We start from the raw sequence: 17,527 nt of genomic DNA, 5'->3' as shown, positions 1-17,527 counted from the left end.
ACCTCTCGACCATAATCACCAAACGCCGTCTGGCATTGTGTGGCCATGTGTTTCGTCACGATCAACCTGCTGCACAAATTCTCTTGTGGGAGCCTGAGGCGAAGCGCAAAGTCAGTCGACCACCTACCACCCTGAAAACGGTCCTCGAGCGAGAGACAGGGTTGAAGGAAGAACAACTCAGAGCAGCTATGCTCGACCGGTGGGTCTGGGATAGGATATCTTACCAAGTCACCGGCCCGCCGGATGACAGATGATGATTTTATTATTTTTTTTTTTAGGAAGTCACAAGGAAAGAAGGAAAGAAGCTAAAACTTCAGCAATCTGAACAAAACAAAAGGTAAGCAGGTAACTACTGTAGTAGGCACATGTAACAGTGCATTCCTCACAAGATTGCATCCCCATCCCGACATGCAACAGGACCTTCAACATGATTGACATGAAGCGTTATAATACACCTTCCCTTGGGGCAGCAGTATTACTTCTCTCATTTTGGACTGAGGGCAGACTGGACGCTACAGTGACTATCACCTCTTTAGGTTTAAAGTGGTATTGCAAGATGGACTGCTCTTCCTGTCTCGAGGCCAGCTGGTTAGCATGCTAACTTCAGTGGATATCTCTGCAATACGTCTTCGACATCACGCCAAAACCTATTTCTTCACATTCTCTTGATAATGTTAATTCATTTTTTAAATGTTTTAAATTAAAAAGTTTACATATAGCACCTCTAATAAAATGCACATATTCAATGCTTGTTTTTCCTGAATAATAAAAAAGTGTTGGATCAAGACACAACCATACTGTATCAAATCAATTTTTTTTTTAAATTTTGTGTTACAACCCTAAAAATTATATATGGGCTGTTCTGTAAAAGGTCTGAGTAAGACGCACTGAACGATTCACTGCTGACAATCATAAAATTTCATAAAATACACTGGATATAAATAGGATCTTTTTTTTTTTTAAACGGAGTGAGCTTAATTAGGGGGCGGCACGGTGGTGTAGTGGTTAGCGCTGTCGCCTCACAGCAAGAAGGTCCTGGGTTCGAGCCCCGGGGCCGGCGAGGGCCTTTCTGTGTGGAGTTTGCATGTTCTCCCCGTGTCCGCGTGGGTTTCCTCCGGGTGCTCCGGTTTCCCCCACAGTCCAAAGACATGCAGGTTAGGTTAACTGGTGACTCTAAATTGAGCGTAGGTGTGAATGTGAGTGTGAATGGTTGTCTGTGTCTATGTGTCAGCCCTGTGATGACCTGGCGACTTGTCCAGGGTGTACCCTGCCTTTCGCCCATAGTCAGCTGGGATAGGCTCCAGCTCGCCTGCGACCCTGTAGAAGGATAAAGCGGCTAGAGATAATGAGATGAGATGAGATGAGATGAGCTTAATTAGCTCAGCTTCGTTTCAATAGGCTTCCTCCAACCTGGAACTTTATACTCCAGTCCACGTGGTGGCGTGTTTTTCCAACTGTCAGAAAACATCGAAGAAAAAAAAAAAGCTGCCGTTGTTATCTCCAGTTGAGTTATTACCCCGAAGTAATCATCTCCGCATTAAATTATTTCTGACAGTTTTACAGTTACATTAGATGGAGTTTAAAGATAAAAGCTCGTTGTTTTGTTTGTGTTTGAGGAATTAAAGCTCCGTTCTGAGGTAAGTTAAACTGAAACTGCATGGCCGAATCCCAAATTGATCTATAATTTCCGGTTTAAGTGCACTACATTAGGTATGAAATAATGACAGCTCACACCCTATGTAGTGCACTTTTTATGTAATTAGGAGGGATTCGTATTTCTATTTTATCGGCAGCTAACCTATTTAAGTATAAACATACTTTGTTCTAAAATCCGTTAGCGTCCGTTTATAGCAGCTAAAGTCAAAACAATTTTCATAAACTTGACTGACTAACAGCTAAAATAACTATTTTCTGAAATAGTTTAAATTATAAACAGCAAGGTGAACTACTGTTGAATTTTGAAGTTGTAAAAACATCTTTAAACATTTCTCTAATTTCCTTTTACTTTGATAAAGATATTGTAATGAGTTCAGCAGGAGACAGGCAGCACTCTTTCAGAAAGTCTTGGAGTCCTGGTCCTGGTCACTCACAGGTGAAGCTTCGTGATCATTTGTATCAGTACATGATGTTAAAGTTTAACCAGTCTTTAATATTTTACTGCCTTGTTTGTCTGCCAGCTTACAGTCTGTTCTGGTAATCACTCATGGTAATGAGGAGTAATATGTTTTATAAACTATATGTCAAGTTTATAAGCGTGTGTGTGTGTATAATGACAGTTTTCATCCTATGTAGTGTACTGTTTATCTGATCAGGAGGGATTTGTCATTTTGTTTTAACAGCAGCTAACCTGTTGATGTTTCTTCTTTAGCTGTATGAGGATGTGAAAACAGAGTCTTTAGACGGCGGGACAGATGTCTGTGTGAAGAAAGAGGAGACATTGGAGCTGAACATCTACAGCCATGGCCATGACATCAACAACTTGCCTGAAGTTATCGCCATTAAAGAGGAAGAAACTGACACTGAAGATTCGCTCTGTAAGACATCAGACCTCTCTGGAGCTCAGTAACACTCACTGATTATTCTACCCTACACACTATCTAGTGCACTAAATGTCCTGTAGTGAGTCATTTGGGACTGTTCCTCTGCATATTCAATCATCAGTTTAGTGATTGGTCAGAGAAAAGAGAAATTATGACTTTAGGTTGGCCCTGCCCATTTGCTTTACTGCAGGTTAGTTTGTTGAGTTTTATATGCTATCTAACTGTCTGTCTGTCTGTCTGTCTATCTATCTACAGTGGTGCTTGAAAGTTTGTGAACCCTTTAGAATTTTTTAGAATTTAGATAAAGAGAACCCAGTTAAACAAATGAGACAAAAATATTATACTTGGCCATTTATTTATTGAGGGAAAATGATCCAATATTGCATATCTGTGAGTGGCAAAAGTATGTGAACCTCTCGGATTAGCGGTTAATTTGAAGGTGAAATTAGACTCAGGTGTTTTTAATCAATGGGATGACAGTCAGGTGTGAGTGGGCACCCTGTTTTATTTAAAGAACAGGGATCTATCAAAGTCTGATTTTCACAACACATGTTTGTAGAAGTGTATCATGGCATGAACAAAGGAGATTTCTGAGGACCTCAGAAAAAGCATTGTTGATGCTCATCAGGCTGGAAAAGGTTACAAAACCCATCTCTAAAGAGTCTGAACTCCACCAATCCACAGTCAGACAGATTGTGTACAAATGGAGGAAATTCAAGACCATTGTTACCCTCCCCAGAAGTGATCGACCAACAAAGATCACTCCAAGAGCAAGGCATCTAATAGTCGCCGAGTTCACAAAGGACCCCAGGGTAACTTCTAAGCAACTGAAGGCCTCTCTCACATTGGCTAATGTCTCATCTCATTATCTCTAGCCGCTTTATCCTGTTCTACAGGGTCGCAGGCAAGCTGGAGCCTATCCCAGCTGACTACGGGCGAAAGGCGGGGTTCACCCTGGACAAGTCGCCAGGTCATCACAGGGCTGACACATAGACACAGACAACCATTCACACTCACATTCACACCTACGGTCAATTTAGAGTCACCAGTTAACCTAACCTGCATGTCTTTGGACTGTGGGGGAAACCAGAGCACCCGGAGGAAACCCACGCGGACATGGGGAGAACATGCAAACTCCGCACAGAAAGGCCCTCGCCGGCCACGGGGCTCGAACCCAGACCTTCTTGCTGTGAGGAGACAGCGCTAACCACTACACCACCGTGCCGCCCATTGGCTAATGTTAGTATTCATAAGTCCACCATCAGGAGAACACTGAACAACAATGGTGTGCATGGCAGGGTTGCAAGGAGAAAGCCACTGCTCTCCAAAAAGAATATTGCTGCTCGTCTGCAGTTTGCTAAAGATCACGTGGACAATCCAGAAGGCTATTGGAAAAATGTTTTGTGGATGGATGAGATGAAAATAGAACATTTTGGTTTAAATGAGAAGCGTTATGTTTGGAGAAAGGAAAACACTGCATTCCAGCATAAGAACCTTATCCCATCTGTGAAACATGGTGGTGGTAGTATCCTGGTTTGGGCCTGTTTTGCTGCATCTGGGCCAGGACGGCTTGCCATCATTGATGGAACAAAGAATTCTGAATTATACCAGCGAATTCTAAAGGAAAATGTCATGAACTGAATCTCAAGAGAAGGTGGGTCATGCAGCAGGACAACGACTCTAAGCACACAAGTCGTTCTACCAAAGAATGGTTAAAGAAGAATAAAGTGAATGTTTTGGAATGGCCAAGTCAAAGTCCTGACCTTAATCCAATGGAAATGTTGTGGAAGGACCTGAAGCGAGCAGTTCATGTGAGGAAACCCACCAACATCCCAGAGTTGAAGCTGTTCTGTACGGAGGAACGGGCTAAAATTCCTCCAAGCCGGTGTGCAGGACTGATCAACGGTTACCGGAAATGTTTAGTTGCAGTTGTTGCTGCACAAGGGGGTCACACCAGATACTGAAAGCAAAGGTTCACATACTTTTGCCACTCACATGTAATATTGGATCATTTTCCTCAATAAATAAATGACCAAGTATAATATTTTTGTTTCATTTGTTTAACTGGGTTCTCTTTATCTACTTTTAGGACTTGTGTGAAAATCTGATGATGTTTTAGGTCATATTTATGCAGAAATATAGAAAATTCTAAAGGGTTCACAAACTTTTTCAAGCACCACTGTATGAATGCACACACAAAATAATCTGAAAAATAGATGAGGCATTTGATGTTTAATTTGCAACTCCTTTTGTGTTAAAGTATATAATTGCAAAATTATTTTGGTCATAATTTCTTCTTGTTGTGTTCCTATTCATGCTCACCGTCCAGACTGTGAAGTTTGCAAATCCTTCTTCTTCAACAAGTGTGAGGTTCATGGACTGCCCCTCTTCATCCCTGATACTCCTGTTCCCATGGGAGTCCCTGACCGAGCCAGACAAACTCTTCCTCCTGGGCTTGAGATTCAAAAGTCTGGTATTCCTGACGCAGGCCTGGGAGTGTTTAATAAGGGGGAGACTGTTCCAGTAGGTGCACATTTCGGACCCTACCAGGGAGAGGTGGTAGACCAAGAGGAAGCCATGAACAGTGAATACTCCTGGGTGGTGAGTTTGTTATAAATGTATGACAAATATTAAAAGGTAACTTATCTGGTTTTGGTTATAATGCAGTATGCTACTGAAGATGAATGGGGTTAGGGTAATTGCCTACTATTTTTTCTTTCACCAGTTTACTTTTAATAATGCATCTTCATTTTCTGATCAGTCAAAGTTGACATTAATGAGTCTCCTTATACATAAATTCACACAAATTTAGGTGGGAAACGTGGGATATGATCTAAATGGATTTTCATGAATGCTTGGATGAAGGAAAAAAAAACCTTCCTTGTTTTAAATTAATATAAAACAGAAACACTGATGTTGGGTACCAAGTCTGCCTGCAGTAAGGTTACTGATTTTGCCACAGAACTTAATGGCTATTCTGTGGAACCTAAAGATACAGTCAAGAAAATTGTAATAATAGGAAATATATTGGTTTATCATTGTGAATTCTTCATAAATAACATATCTAAAACTTTTTTTTTTTAAATAAACCCATGGATCGATTATTCCATTAGTCTGCATTTAAAATGGAATGGTTTAACTCTGGTGCATCTTGGGTAAGGCGAGTCTCCGGTTAATCCTGAGGATTACCACAGCTTTGACCTGTTGATTACATTTAGACTAATCACTAACTAATTTCGACTAATTCATAATGAGACAGAGCTGCTTAGATTGAACATGGAAAAACTGCCTGGTAAAAAAGACAATTTGTTTTTAAATAGGAAAGGCTCTGGGATGTGAAATAAAAGTTGCTTCTGGTAGCTGTTAAATCTTCACACTTTGTTTATCATTCAGGTCACACTCAAATTCTGCAGCATTTTTGTGAGGTCTTGAAGGGCAGTAAACCAAGTCTATTCACTTTTAACATTAACATGCTTAACATATCTATTCTATTGACTAGATAGATTCTGTTGTAAATTACTCTAAATGTAGAGCTGTTGAGTAAAATGTAAATGTTTGTTTGTTTGTTTGTTTGTTTGTTTGTTAAGATATACAAGAGCAGCCAGTGTGAAGAATATATAGATGCCAAGAATGAGATGTATGCTAACTGGATGAGGTGAGGCATACACTTGGATATTTATCTGGTCACTGATTTTACATTTTTTATTTGTTGGAAGAACCTTCATTTTCCTACAACAGCGTGTTGGGGCCATTGTAGCTTAAAAAAAAAGCAGGGTGTAATATTCTGAGAAACACTCAATTTCTGAGATTAAGGTCAGAAACTGACAAGAGAAAATTCAGATATTCTCTGAGATTATAAAGTCATAAATTTGTGAGAAAAAAAACTTGGGGGGGGGGGGGGGGAATAGTGGGATTTTTTTTTTTGTCACAAAACCATGTTGCTTCAAATTGCAAGGTTGGTTCAATGTCATCACACCAGAGACGCCACAGCTGACCTGAGAGAGATAGGAAATGCAGTGTTTCATCTTCTTTTGGCGGCTCCCGTTAGGGGTCACCACAATAGATCTGTTCCACATACAGTGGGGCAAAAAAGTATTTAGTCAGTCACCGATTGTGCAAGTTCTCCCACTTAAAAAGATGAGAGGCCTGTAATTTTCATCATAGGTACACTTCAACTATGAGAGACAGAATGAGAAAAAAAAATCCAGAAAATTACATTGTCTGATTTTTAAAGAATTTATTTGCAAATTATGGTGGAAAATAAGTATTTGGTCAATAACAAAAGTTCATCTCAATACTTTGTTATATACCCTTTGTTGGCAATGACAGAGGTCAAACGTTTTCTGTAAGTCTTCACAAGGTTTTCAGGGTTTTTTCTAGAAAAATTTAGTATGAGGGCGCTCACCATGGCGAGGAAGCGAAGTGGGGGGGGGGATGGTGCCGGTTGTCCGTCCGTCCCCCCCCCCGTGCAAAGCCTTTGAAAAATGCTACAATGGGACATTCTGAGGCTATCTGAGAGGGAAATTGTAACAAATTGTCTGTCAACATTGAAAAAGAAAGAAGTAAGGCCAAAAAAAAAAAGTGTGTTTCCGGTAACATGAAATACTAAAATAAGGTCGGTAGGTAGGAAAGTTTTTTTTTTTTTTTTCTTTTTTTTTATTTTGTTCGAAAAAATTAACACAAACATCTTACAAAATAGTATTTTGGCACAGAATCCTTTATACCACACATCATAATAAAATAAGTGTTTTAAATCTTTAAACGAATAAAAAAAATATCGCGAGAGTTCGAGTTATGATCTACGGAAGCGATATTTCATGATATTTTCATGTAATAACGTGAAAACACCTTATCAAGAAATAACGTGAAAATAACGTCCTAGGCTCGGCTACTTCCATTAAAAGCAGACGGCCTAGCCTACTGTAGAACTTGGGTCGAGCAAAAACATGGCTGAATCCTGAATGACTCCTATTTGTATAAATAGGGGACTACATAGGCAGCAAAATGTATTTTTCCCTGCCATGGAAGTGCACTTGTATACTGAAAAGGAAGCAATTTGCATTACAGCCTTGAATGAGGATACAAAATGGCGACTCGGCTCAGTTTATGCAGGACGGCTGATAGAAGTGGCGAAACATTTTACTTTTTATCGTTTCTTTCACAACTTGAATGCGTTGAAACAAAAAATTATGACAAACTAACGCCGCTTACACTAAAATATTGAGGCAAATTTGTAATAAAAACTTTACGGTCGGCAATTTCGACGCGGAAATTCTCGATGGGTCGGGTTACCGGAAACACGCTTTTTTTTTTTTTTGGCCTAATCTTCTTCTGCCCCAGACAGTCTTTGGCTTTCTTCCGCTTCGTGCCGCGGGATGACATCTTTAAATGCCCAAGTGTCAACAAAAACAACTTGCGAACTACTTCTGTCAAAAGCTCCCGCGCCGGTGGGTGAAAGGTCATTCAGTCTCGAGAAATCTCGCGCTACAAGTCAGCTGACCTTGTATGTAACCCATGTCAAATCTCGCGAGAGCAGCCGCGACAAGTAAACAACTAAACAACATGGCGCCTTAAGGCCAATTTATGCTGACAACCCAGTCCTCGCAGATAGCGTCGCAGACAGTGTCTGCGTAGCCCCCCCACCTTCGCAGATGCTCTGCGCGCACCTCCCAAAAATTGTGACCACCGCAGAAGCCTCGCAGACCGCGCCGCAGACAAGAGGGCTCTGATTGGTCCACTCTACATCCGCTGTACACGCACTTCCGCTTCCCTACTTTCCCGGTTTGGTTTGTTTTCACGACCGGCATTTTTAAAAACACGAGCGAAGATGGAGCAGCATGAAGAGCGGTTGATTGAGGAAGTATGTACATCTATGCGACTCCAGTTCTAGTCATTATAAAAAAAAAAAGTTCTAGTCATTATAAGTAACCGGAGGATAAACACTCCACTAACCACACCCACCAACTACTCCTAGCGACTTCGCGCCCTCTTGCGTTGTGCCGGTGAATAACATCGCACACGCCTATTATCCCCGCTCAACAATAAATTACAACTGTCTGCGAAAAGCTATCTGCGAAAGCCTTGTCGCAAGAGCATGCAGAGGCCTTCAGTCTGGAAAACGCCAATTCGGATTGTTTTTGCACCGTCTGGCGGTGTATCTACTATGATTGGAATATTTTTGGAGCAATTATAACGTATTTGATGATCAGACACATTGTCACGTAGTGTTGCTGGGATGTTTTCACGGAGTCGGTAAGGGGGCGCACGCCGAGAGTAAGAGGGCGCAGCGCCCCTGTTCCCCCGTTTAGACGAAAGCCTGGTTTTCACACACTGTTGCTGGTATTTTGGCCCATTCCTCCATGCAGATCTCCTCTAGAGCAGTGATGTTTTGGGGCTGTCGCTGGGCAACACGGACTTTCAACTCCCTCCAAAGATTTTCTATGGGGTTGAGATCTGGAGACTGGCTAGGCCACTCCAGGACCTTGAAATGCTTCTTACAAAGCCACTCCTTCGTTGCCCGGGTGGTGTGTTTGGGATCATTGTCATGCTGAAAGACCCAGCCACGTTTCATCTTCAGTGCCCTTGCTGATGGAAGGAGGTTTTCACTCAAAATCTCACGATACATGGCCCCATTCATTCTTTCCTTTACACGGATCAGTCGTCCTGGTCCCTTTGCAGAAAAACAGCCCCAAAGCATGATGTTTCCACCCCCATGCTTCACAGTAGGTATGGTGTTCTTTGGATGCAACTCAGCATTCTTTCTCCTCCAAACACGACAAGTTGAGTTTTTACCAAAAAGTTCTATTTTGGTTTCATCTGACCATATGACATTCTCCCAGTCCTCTTCTGGATCATCCAAATGCTCTCTAGCAAACTTCAGACGGGCCTGGACATGTACTGGCTTAAGCAGGGGGACACGTCTGTCACTGCAGGATTTGAGTCCCTGGCAGCGTAGTAGGTTACTGATGGTAGCCTTTGTTACTTTGGTCCCAGCTCTCTGCAGGTCATTCACTAGGTTCCCCTGTGTGGTTCTGGGATTTTTGCTCACTGTTCTTGTAATCATTTTGACTCCACAGGGTGAGATCTTGTGTGGAGCCCCAGATCGAGGGAGATTATCGGTGGTCTTGTATGTTTTCCATTTTCTAATAATTGCTCCCACAGTTGATTTCTTCACACCAAGCTGCTTACCTATTGCAGATTCAGTCTTCCCAGCCTAGTGCAGGTCTACAATTTTGTTTCTGGTGTCCTTTGATAGCTCTTTGGTCTTGGCCATAGTGGAGTTTGGAGTGTGACTGTTTGAGGTTGTGGACAGGTGTCTTTTATACTGATAACGAGTTCAAACAGGTGCCATTAATACAGGTAACGAGTGGAGGACAGAGGAGCTTCTTAAAGAAGTTGTTACAGGTCTGTGAGAGCCAGAAATCTTGCTTGTTTGTAGGTGACCAAATACTTATTTTACCGAGGAATTTACCAATTAATTCATTAAAAATCCTACAATGTGATTTCCTGGATTCTTTCCCCCATTCTGTCTCTCATAGTTGAAGTGTACCTATGATGAAAATTACAGGCCTCTCTCATCTTTTTAAGTGGGAGAACTTGCACAATTGGTGGCTGACTAAACACTTTTTTGCCCCACTGTATTTGATTTGGCATAATTTTTACACTGGATGGCCCTCCTGATGCAACCCTCCCCAATCTATCCGGGCTTGGGACTGGTATGCACTGTCCTGTACAGCCACAGTGGCTGGGTATTTTACCGAATTTGCCTGTCTTTAGACTGTGGGGGAAACCGGAGCACCCGGAGGAAACTCACACAGACACGGGGAGAGCATGCAAACTCCCATCGGCCATGGGGTTCGAACCCGGAACCTTCTTGCTGTGAGGCGACAGTGCTAACCACTACACCCGAGATCATTTCCTGATCCCTACCCATCTCTCTCTCTCCCACTCATTTCCTGTCTCTACACTGTCCTATCCAATAAAGGTGAAAAAAGCCCCAAAAAAACTTTTAAAAAAATAATTACTTCACTGGATGCTTGTGGTGCAACATGGTACAAATGGTACGTTCTAACTGATTATAATAGCCCCTCCTCACCTTGGAGCTGAAATTGGAGGGATATGGTTGTCCTATCCCCCAATCTGGATTGGTCAGTGGTACAGAAATGAGCTTCTTGGAGGAAGGCAATATCTTTGTGAGAGTACTCTTTTTTTTTTTTCTTTTTTTTTTTGTGTGTGTGTGTTTCACAGGATGATTTAAAGACTTAAAATTCCAATTTCCAAAAAGTTCACCAAGATCCTCCTTTTAGATCCTCCTAAAGTATTTGTATCCCCTCTTAGGAATCATAATGGATAGTATGCTATAAATACTTCCCCAGAAAATAAAACGGTAAAATCAAAACACATAAAACAGTTCACAAAATAAGCAAGTACACATACAGGTCGAGTCGATCCCCAAATCCTGTTGTTATAACTGAATATGATGTCTGTAACACCCCTCGCAAAAAAAAAACAAAACACATAATCTGTTAGTTGTGGGGTGGGGTACAACTAATGGCCCTTTTCCACTACCCTTTTTCAGCTCACTTCAGCCCGACACGGCTCGCGTTTCGACTACCTCAGAGCAGCACGACTCAGCTCGCTTCAGCCCTACTCGGCCCCCAAAACTCGCACAGTTTTGGAGTGTGGCTGAAGCGAGCCAAACCGAGCCGAGTGGGGCTAGGGGCGTGAGGAGACACTCCCCTGTGCACTGATTGGTGAGGAGGAGTGTCCTCACATGCCCACACACGCCCCACGAGCACGCTGGGATTTGTAAACATCGTAAACCCGGAACACCTCCACGCACAGCTTGGGCTCTGGAACCCAGCTCCTCGAGAGGGGCTGGACTTTCCACTTCTCTGGAGTCGCCCGTGGTGAGCGGCGGCGGGCTGGTGTGGGCTTGCTTATAGCTCCCCAGCTCAGCCGCCATGTGTTGGAGTTTACCCCAGTGAACGAGAGGGTCGCCTCTCTGTGCCTTCGGATTGGGGAGAGGGCTCTTGCTGTTGTTTGTGCCTATGGGCCAAATAGCAGTATAGAGTATCCGGCCTTCTTGGAGTCCCTGGGAGAGGTACTGAGGGGTGCTCAGACTGGGGACTCCATTGTGCTACTGGGGGACTTCAATGCTCACGTGGGCGATGACGGTGACACCTGGAGGGGCGTGGTTGGGAGGAACGGCCTCCCCGATCTGAACCCGAGTGGTGTTTTGTTATTGGACTTCTGTGCTAGTCACGGTTTGTCCATAACGAACACCATGTTCGAGCATAGGGGTGTCCATAAGTGCACGTGGCACCAGGACACCTTAGGTCGGAGGTCGATGATCGACTTTGTAGTCGTTTCATCTGATCTCCGGCCCTATGTCTTGGACACTCGGGTGAAGAGAGGGGCTGAGCTGTCAACTGATCACCACCTGGTGGTGAGTTGGATCCGCTGGCGGAGGAGGAAGCTGGACAGACCTGGCAGGCCCAAACATATGGTGAGGGTCTGCTGGGAACGTCTGGCCGAGCACTCTGTTGGGGAGGTCTTTAACTCCCACCTCCGGGAGAGCTTTTCCCAGCTTCCGAGGGAGGCGGGGGACATTGAGTCTGAGTGGACCATGTTCTCTACCTCCATTGTGGACGCAGCTGTTCAGAGCTGTGGCCGCAAGGTCTCCGGTGCCTGTCGTGGCGGCAATCCCCGAACCCGGTGGTGGACACCGGAAGTAAGGGATGCCGTCAAGCTGAAGAAGGAGTCCTATCGGGCCATGTTGACCTCCAGGACTCCTGAGGCAGCCGACGGGTATCGGCAGGCCAGGCGTGCTGCAGCTCGGGCAGTTGCGGAGGCAAAAACTCGGAACTGGGAGGAGTTTGGGGAGGCCATGGAGAAGGACTATCGGTCGGCCTCGAAGAAATTCTGGCAAACCGTCCGGCGCCTCAGGAGGGGGAAGCAGTACTCTGCCAACACTGTTTACAGTGCGGGTGGGGAGCTGTTGACCTCGACTGGGGACATTTGTCGGGCAGTGGAAGGAATACTTTGAGGATCTCCTCAATCCCACCGTCATGTCTTCCACTGAGGAGACTGAGGCTGATGACTCAGAGGTGGACTCGTCCATTACCCAAGCCGAAGTCACTGAGGTGGTTTGCAAGCTCCTCGGTGGCAAGGCACCGGGGGTGGATGAGATCCGCCCTGAGTATCTCAAGTCTCTGGATGTTGTGGGGCTATCTTGGTTGACACGCCTCTGCAACATCGCGTGGCGGTCGGGGACAGTGCCTCTGGGGTGGTGGTCCCTCTTTTTAAGAAAGGGGACCGGAGAGTGTGCTCCAATTATAGGGGAATCACACTTCTCAGCCTCCCAGGGAAAGTTTACTCCAGGGTACTGGAGAGGAGAATTCGACCAATAGTCGAACCTCGGATCCAGGAGGAACAATGCGGTTTTCGTCCTGGTCACGGAACACTGGACCAGCTCTATACCCTTCATAGGGTGCTCGAGGGTTCATGGGAGTTTGCCCAACCAGTCCACATGTGCTTTGTGGATCTGGAGAAGGCATTCGACCGTGTCCCCCGTGGTATTCTGTGGGGGGTGCTTTGGGAGTATGGGGTTTGGGGCTCTTTGCTAAGGGCTGTCCGGTCCCTGTACGAATGGAGCAGGAGTCTGGTTCGCATTGCCGGCAGTAAGTCAGACCTGTTCCCAGTGCATGTTGGACTCCGGCAGGGCTGCCCTTTGTCACCGGTTCTGTTCATAATTTTTATGGACAGAATTTCTAGGCGCAGCCAGGGGCCGGAAGGAATCCTGTTTGGGAACCACAGGATTTCATCTCTGCTTTTTGCAGATGATGATGTCCTGTTGGCTTCTTCAAACCAGGACCTTCAGCATGCACTGGGGCGGTTTGCAGTCGAGTGTGAAGCGGCTGGGATGAGAATCAGTACCTCTAAGTCCGAGGCCATGGTTCTCGACCGGAAAAGGGTGGCTTGCCCTCTCCAGGTTGGTGGAGAAGTCCTGCCTCAAGTGGAGGAGTTTAAGTATCTTGGGATCTTGTTCACGAGTGAGGGAAGGATGGAGCGTGAGATCGACAGGCGGATCGGTGCAGCCTCCGCAGTGATGTGGTCGCTTTACCGGTCCGTCGTGGTGAAGAAGGAGCTGAGCCAAAAGGCGAAGCTCTCAATTTACCGGTCGATCTACGTTCCGACTCTCACCTATGGTCATGAGCTTTGGGTAATGACAGAAAGAACAAGATCGCGGATACAAGCGGCTGAAATGAGTTTCCTTCGCAGGGTGGCTGGGCGCTCCCTTAGGGTGAGAAGCACAGTCACTCGGGAGGAGCTCGGAGTAGAGCCGCTGCTCCTCCACATCGAGAGGAACCAGCTGAGGTGGCTCGGGTATCTTTTTCGGATGCCTCCTGGACGCCTCCCTGGGGAGGTGTTCCAGGCATGTCCCCCCGGGAGGAGACCCCGGGGAAGACCCAGGACATGCTGGAGGGACTATGTCTCTCGGCTGGCCTGGGAACGCCTCGGTGTTCTTCCCAAGGAGCTGGCTGAGGTGTCTGGGGAAAGGGAAGTTTGGGCTTCCATGCTTAGACTGCTGCCTCCGCGACCCGGTCCCGGATAAGCGGAAGAAGACGAGACGAGACGTAAACCCGGAAGAAGAAGAATTACGAATTATGAGAATTTCTGAAGCCTTATGCGCCTCGCCTCATCTATACGCTCTTGCCAGTATCTGTTGGCGTTGTCGGTGACAACAAGCCACAGCACCAAGACCAGCAACACTAACGACTTCATGTTTATTGTTTACTATCCAAGTCGTGAGACTACCGCTTAAAAGTCACTGATCTCACTGTTTGTGCCGCCTAACGACATCACGTGACGTCCACCCACTTTCGCTAACTCCACCCAATGTGTCCACCCACTTCCATCCAGGACGGTTCAGCGCGGTTGTAGTCGAAATGCAACTCCAACAGCCCCACTCAGCTCGACTCAGCCCGGCACGGCACGGCTCAGCCCAACTCAGCCGCGTTGGTAGTGGAAAAGCGGCATAAGTGTCCAACAGGCCAGCCCCCACCAAACCACCTTGAATTGAGGAAGGAGGACGGAGAGTGCATCCATTTTGTCATTCACTGATGCCAGTGGAGCAAATAAAGGCTTCACAAATGATAAAGAAAATTATACAAGCTATCATCAAGCCTTACAAATAGTGTCATCTGCCTGAGGTTAAATAAGGAAATTATTATTACTATTAAGTTGAGACAAGAACAAAGTGAGTCACATTATGGAGTCAGACTTTGGCCTCTGCAATTAAAATAGTATTCTTCATGTAGGTCATTGCTTTGTCAGGGTCCAGAAATTCCTTGTTGTCCCCGTTGAACAAGATACAGAGTCGAGCAGAGAATAAATTACCATTTAATTTACCATTTAATTACCTGTGAATCTACACAGGCCTCAGAGGAGATTCCTGAGGTCCCTTAATGCAGCACAGGCCTTGGCAACACTCAGTCTAGTCTGGATGGATGGCAGTCGGGTTTCCATTGTATCAGAGTGGGCTATTTTCTTGGGGTCAAGTCAACTTTATTGTCAAATATGCTATACATGCTCAACATGCAGCACAGATGAAATTTCAGTCCTCTCTGACCCACGGTGCAAACAGGCAATGCAATAAATAAAAATAGAATAATTGAAAAAACAAACAAACAATATAAACAGTATAAACACTAGATAAAAACTAGACATAGACTAAACACTCAGACAATATAAACAGTATAAACACTAGATAAGAACTAGATAGACTAAACACTCATTCATACATACATACATACATACATACATACATACACACGTAAATTGGTGCAAATAAACAAATAGTCAAGGGCACTTGAGGTAAAGCAGGTAAACATGAAATAAGCAGAATAAGCAAACGAGCAGCTGTTAAGGTGAGGTAGTGCGGAATAGTGCAAATGAGCGAGGTAAAGTGAGATGTGCGGTCCCTGAGTTCAGTGTGTTAAGGCCTTGAAAAAAAAATTGTGTGTTTCCGGTCGTCCGCCTGACCCTGCTAAAACCTTGCCGACCCTGTGCATATTTTAACTAGTTCATTCAATAAAGAACTCAATTTCTAAACAAAATACATAGAGAAAATGATCAACAACACGACATACAGTCTGTGTGGACTCGTTTACTTAAGACGATACACAAAAAAATCCGTTCCGGACGCTGCCATGTTGATCGGTCACATGACCACGTGTTATCGCGATCACTTATGGGAGTTTGTCGAGACAAGAACGAGAACATGGCAACCACCAGTGGCACCATGATTTTTAAAATTAACTTCTTATGTTGTAATTTTTCAATAATTTTGTCCTTTTAAATCAAATCTCAATTTAATTCAAATTTATAATTTACACCACCCAACACAAGATATAGCACACAACCTTAAAACATCCACTGTATGACATAGGTCACACACGACCGTCAACAACGGCCCCACATGGAATAGAAATAGCTGAGGATATAAATCTGGGCGATCTGCTCCATCGGTAAATATTTTGTCGCTAGTGTGAAGCTGCGTAGTCAACATAGAAAATTTTTTTTAAAAATCCGACCGTCCTACCCTAAATTTTTTTTGAAGGGTTGACAGGAAACACAATTTTTTTCTAGGCCTAATGAACGATGAGATGTGTATGTGCGTGTGTGTTTGGGGGGGGGAAACTGTGAGGATGACATGTCAGATGCTGAAGGGGGGGCGGGGGGTGTGCGAGCAGAATCTGTAGCAGGGGGCAGAGGGGGGAGGAGGGGCAGAACAGGGAGGGAGTTGAGCCTCCTGACTGCCTGGTGAAAGAAACTGTTCTTGAGCCTGCTGGTTTTGGCCCGGAGACTCCGCAGTCTCCTCCCCAACGGCAACAGACTGAAGAGGCTGTGAGATGGGTGGGTGGGGTCACCTGCAATCCTGATGGCTTTGTGGGTGAGGCGGGAGTTATAGATATCCATTAGAGAAGGGAGAGAGACACCAATGATCCTCTCAGCTGCTCTCACGATGCGTTGCAGAGTCTTGCAGCAGGACACGGTGCGGGCGCCATACCACACGGTGATGCAGCTGCTCAGGATATTCTCGATGGTGCCTCTGTAGAATGTGTGCATGATGGGGGCCGGGGCTCTTGCTCTCCTCAGTTTGCGGAGGAAGTACAGACGCTGTTGGGCTTTCTTGGCCAGTGATGCGGTGTTGTTGCTCCAGGACAGGTCTTCAGAGATGCGTACACCCAGAAACTTGGTGCTGCTCACTCTCTCCACTGCAGCACCGTCGATAGATAGTGGAGCATGCTGGGTGTGCTCTCTCCTGAAGTCCACAACAATCTCCTTCATCATCTCCACGTTCAGACGGAGATTGTTGTCCTTGCACCACATGGCCAAGCGGCTCACCTCACTCCTGTAGATTGTCTCTTCGCCATTGTTGATGAGACCCACCACAGTCATGTCATCCGCAAACTTAATGAAGAGATTAGAGTTGGATGTGGGTGTGCAGTCGTGGGTCAGCAGAGTGAAGAGGAGGGGGCTTAGCACACATCCTTGGGGGGCCCCCGTGTTCAATGATATACATCACAGTATATCAGTCGTGGAGTAATCAATTTAAGCAACGATAACGTGTGGTTTTCCATTGGACTTTCTTGGTGCAAGACTGAACAGAATGTCTTTTTCCAGGTTTAACACTTCTTTCAAAAGTTTGGAAATCAATGCAGTGGAACTTTAAACCAGGTTCCTGTTCAATGCCCGTGATTCGGATGTTACAACTCCGCATCCTTCCCTCCATGTCCTCACACTTCTCTCTCAATTTTACCATCTCAGTTTTACATCCAGATGCTGTAGTCTGTAGCAGTTACCTCAGCCGATCATGTTGACAGGCCTTACCTTCTCCTGTTACCAGGTCCTTGATGGTGGTCCTCATAGTGTTAATTTCAGAGTGAACAGTTATGCTGTTAACAATTTCAGATTTAACT

At 45.1% G+C, this 17,527-nt stretch overlaps 1 protein-coding gene across 1 annotated transcript in view; it reads left to right on the top strand.

The window, feature by feature from the left end:
* Nucleotides 1-1,467: 1,467 nt before the first annotated feature.
* Nucleotides 1,468-17,527, top strand: part of LOC132885531 (histone-lysine N-methyltransferase PRDM9-like) — a 35,226-nt gene continuing 19,166 nt past the window's right edge. The window contains exons 1-5 of the mRNA XM_060920278.1: nt 1,468-1,637; nt 2,016-2,092; nt 2,369-2,534; nt 4,870-5,141; nt 6,128-6,195. Coding sequence (XP_060776261.1) covers nt 2,024-2,092; nt 2,369-2,534; nt 4,870-5,141; nt 6,128-6,195 — 575 coding nt within the window. The 5' untranslated portion in view covers nt 1,468-1,637; nt 2,016-2,023. The remainder of the gene's footprint in view (nt 1,638-2,015; nt 2,093-2,368; nt 2,535-4,869; nt 5,142-6,127; nt 6,196-17,527) is intronic.

The sequence above is a fragment of the Neoarius graeffei genome, chromosome 4, assembly GCF_027579695.1.
Source record: "Neoarius graeffei isolate fNeoGra1 chromosome 4, fNeoGra1.pri, whole genome shotgun sequence".
In the NCBI taxonomy this organism is placed as follows: domain Eukaryota; kingdom Metazoa; phylum Chordata; class Actinopteri; order Siluriformes; family Ariidae; genus Neoarius; species Neoarius graeffei.
The sequence above is the reverse complement of the archived record's forward strand: the minus strand, read 5'-3'. Positions and strand labels throughout refer to the sequence as shown.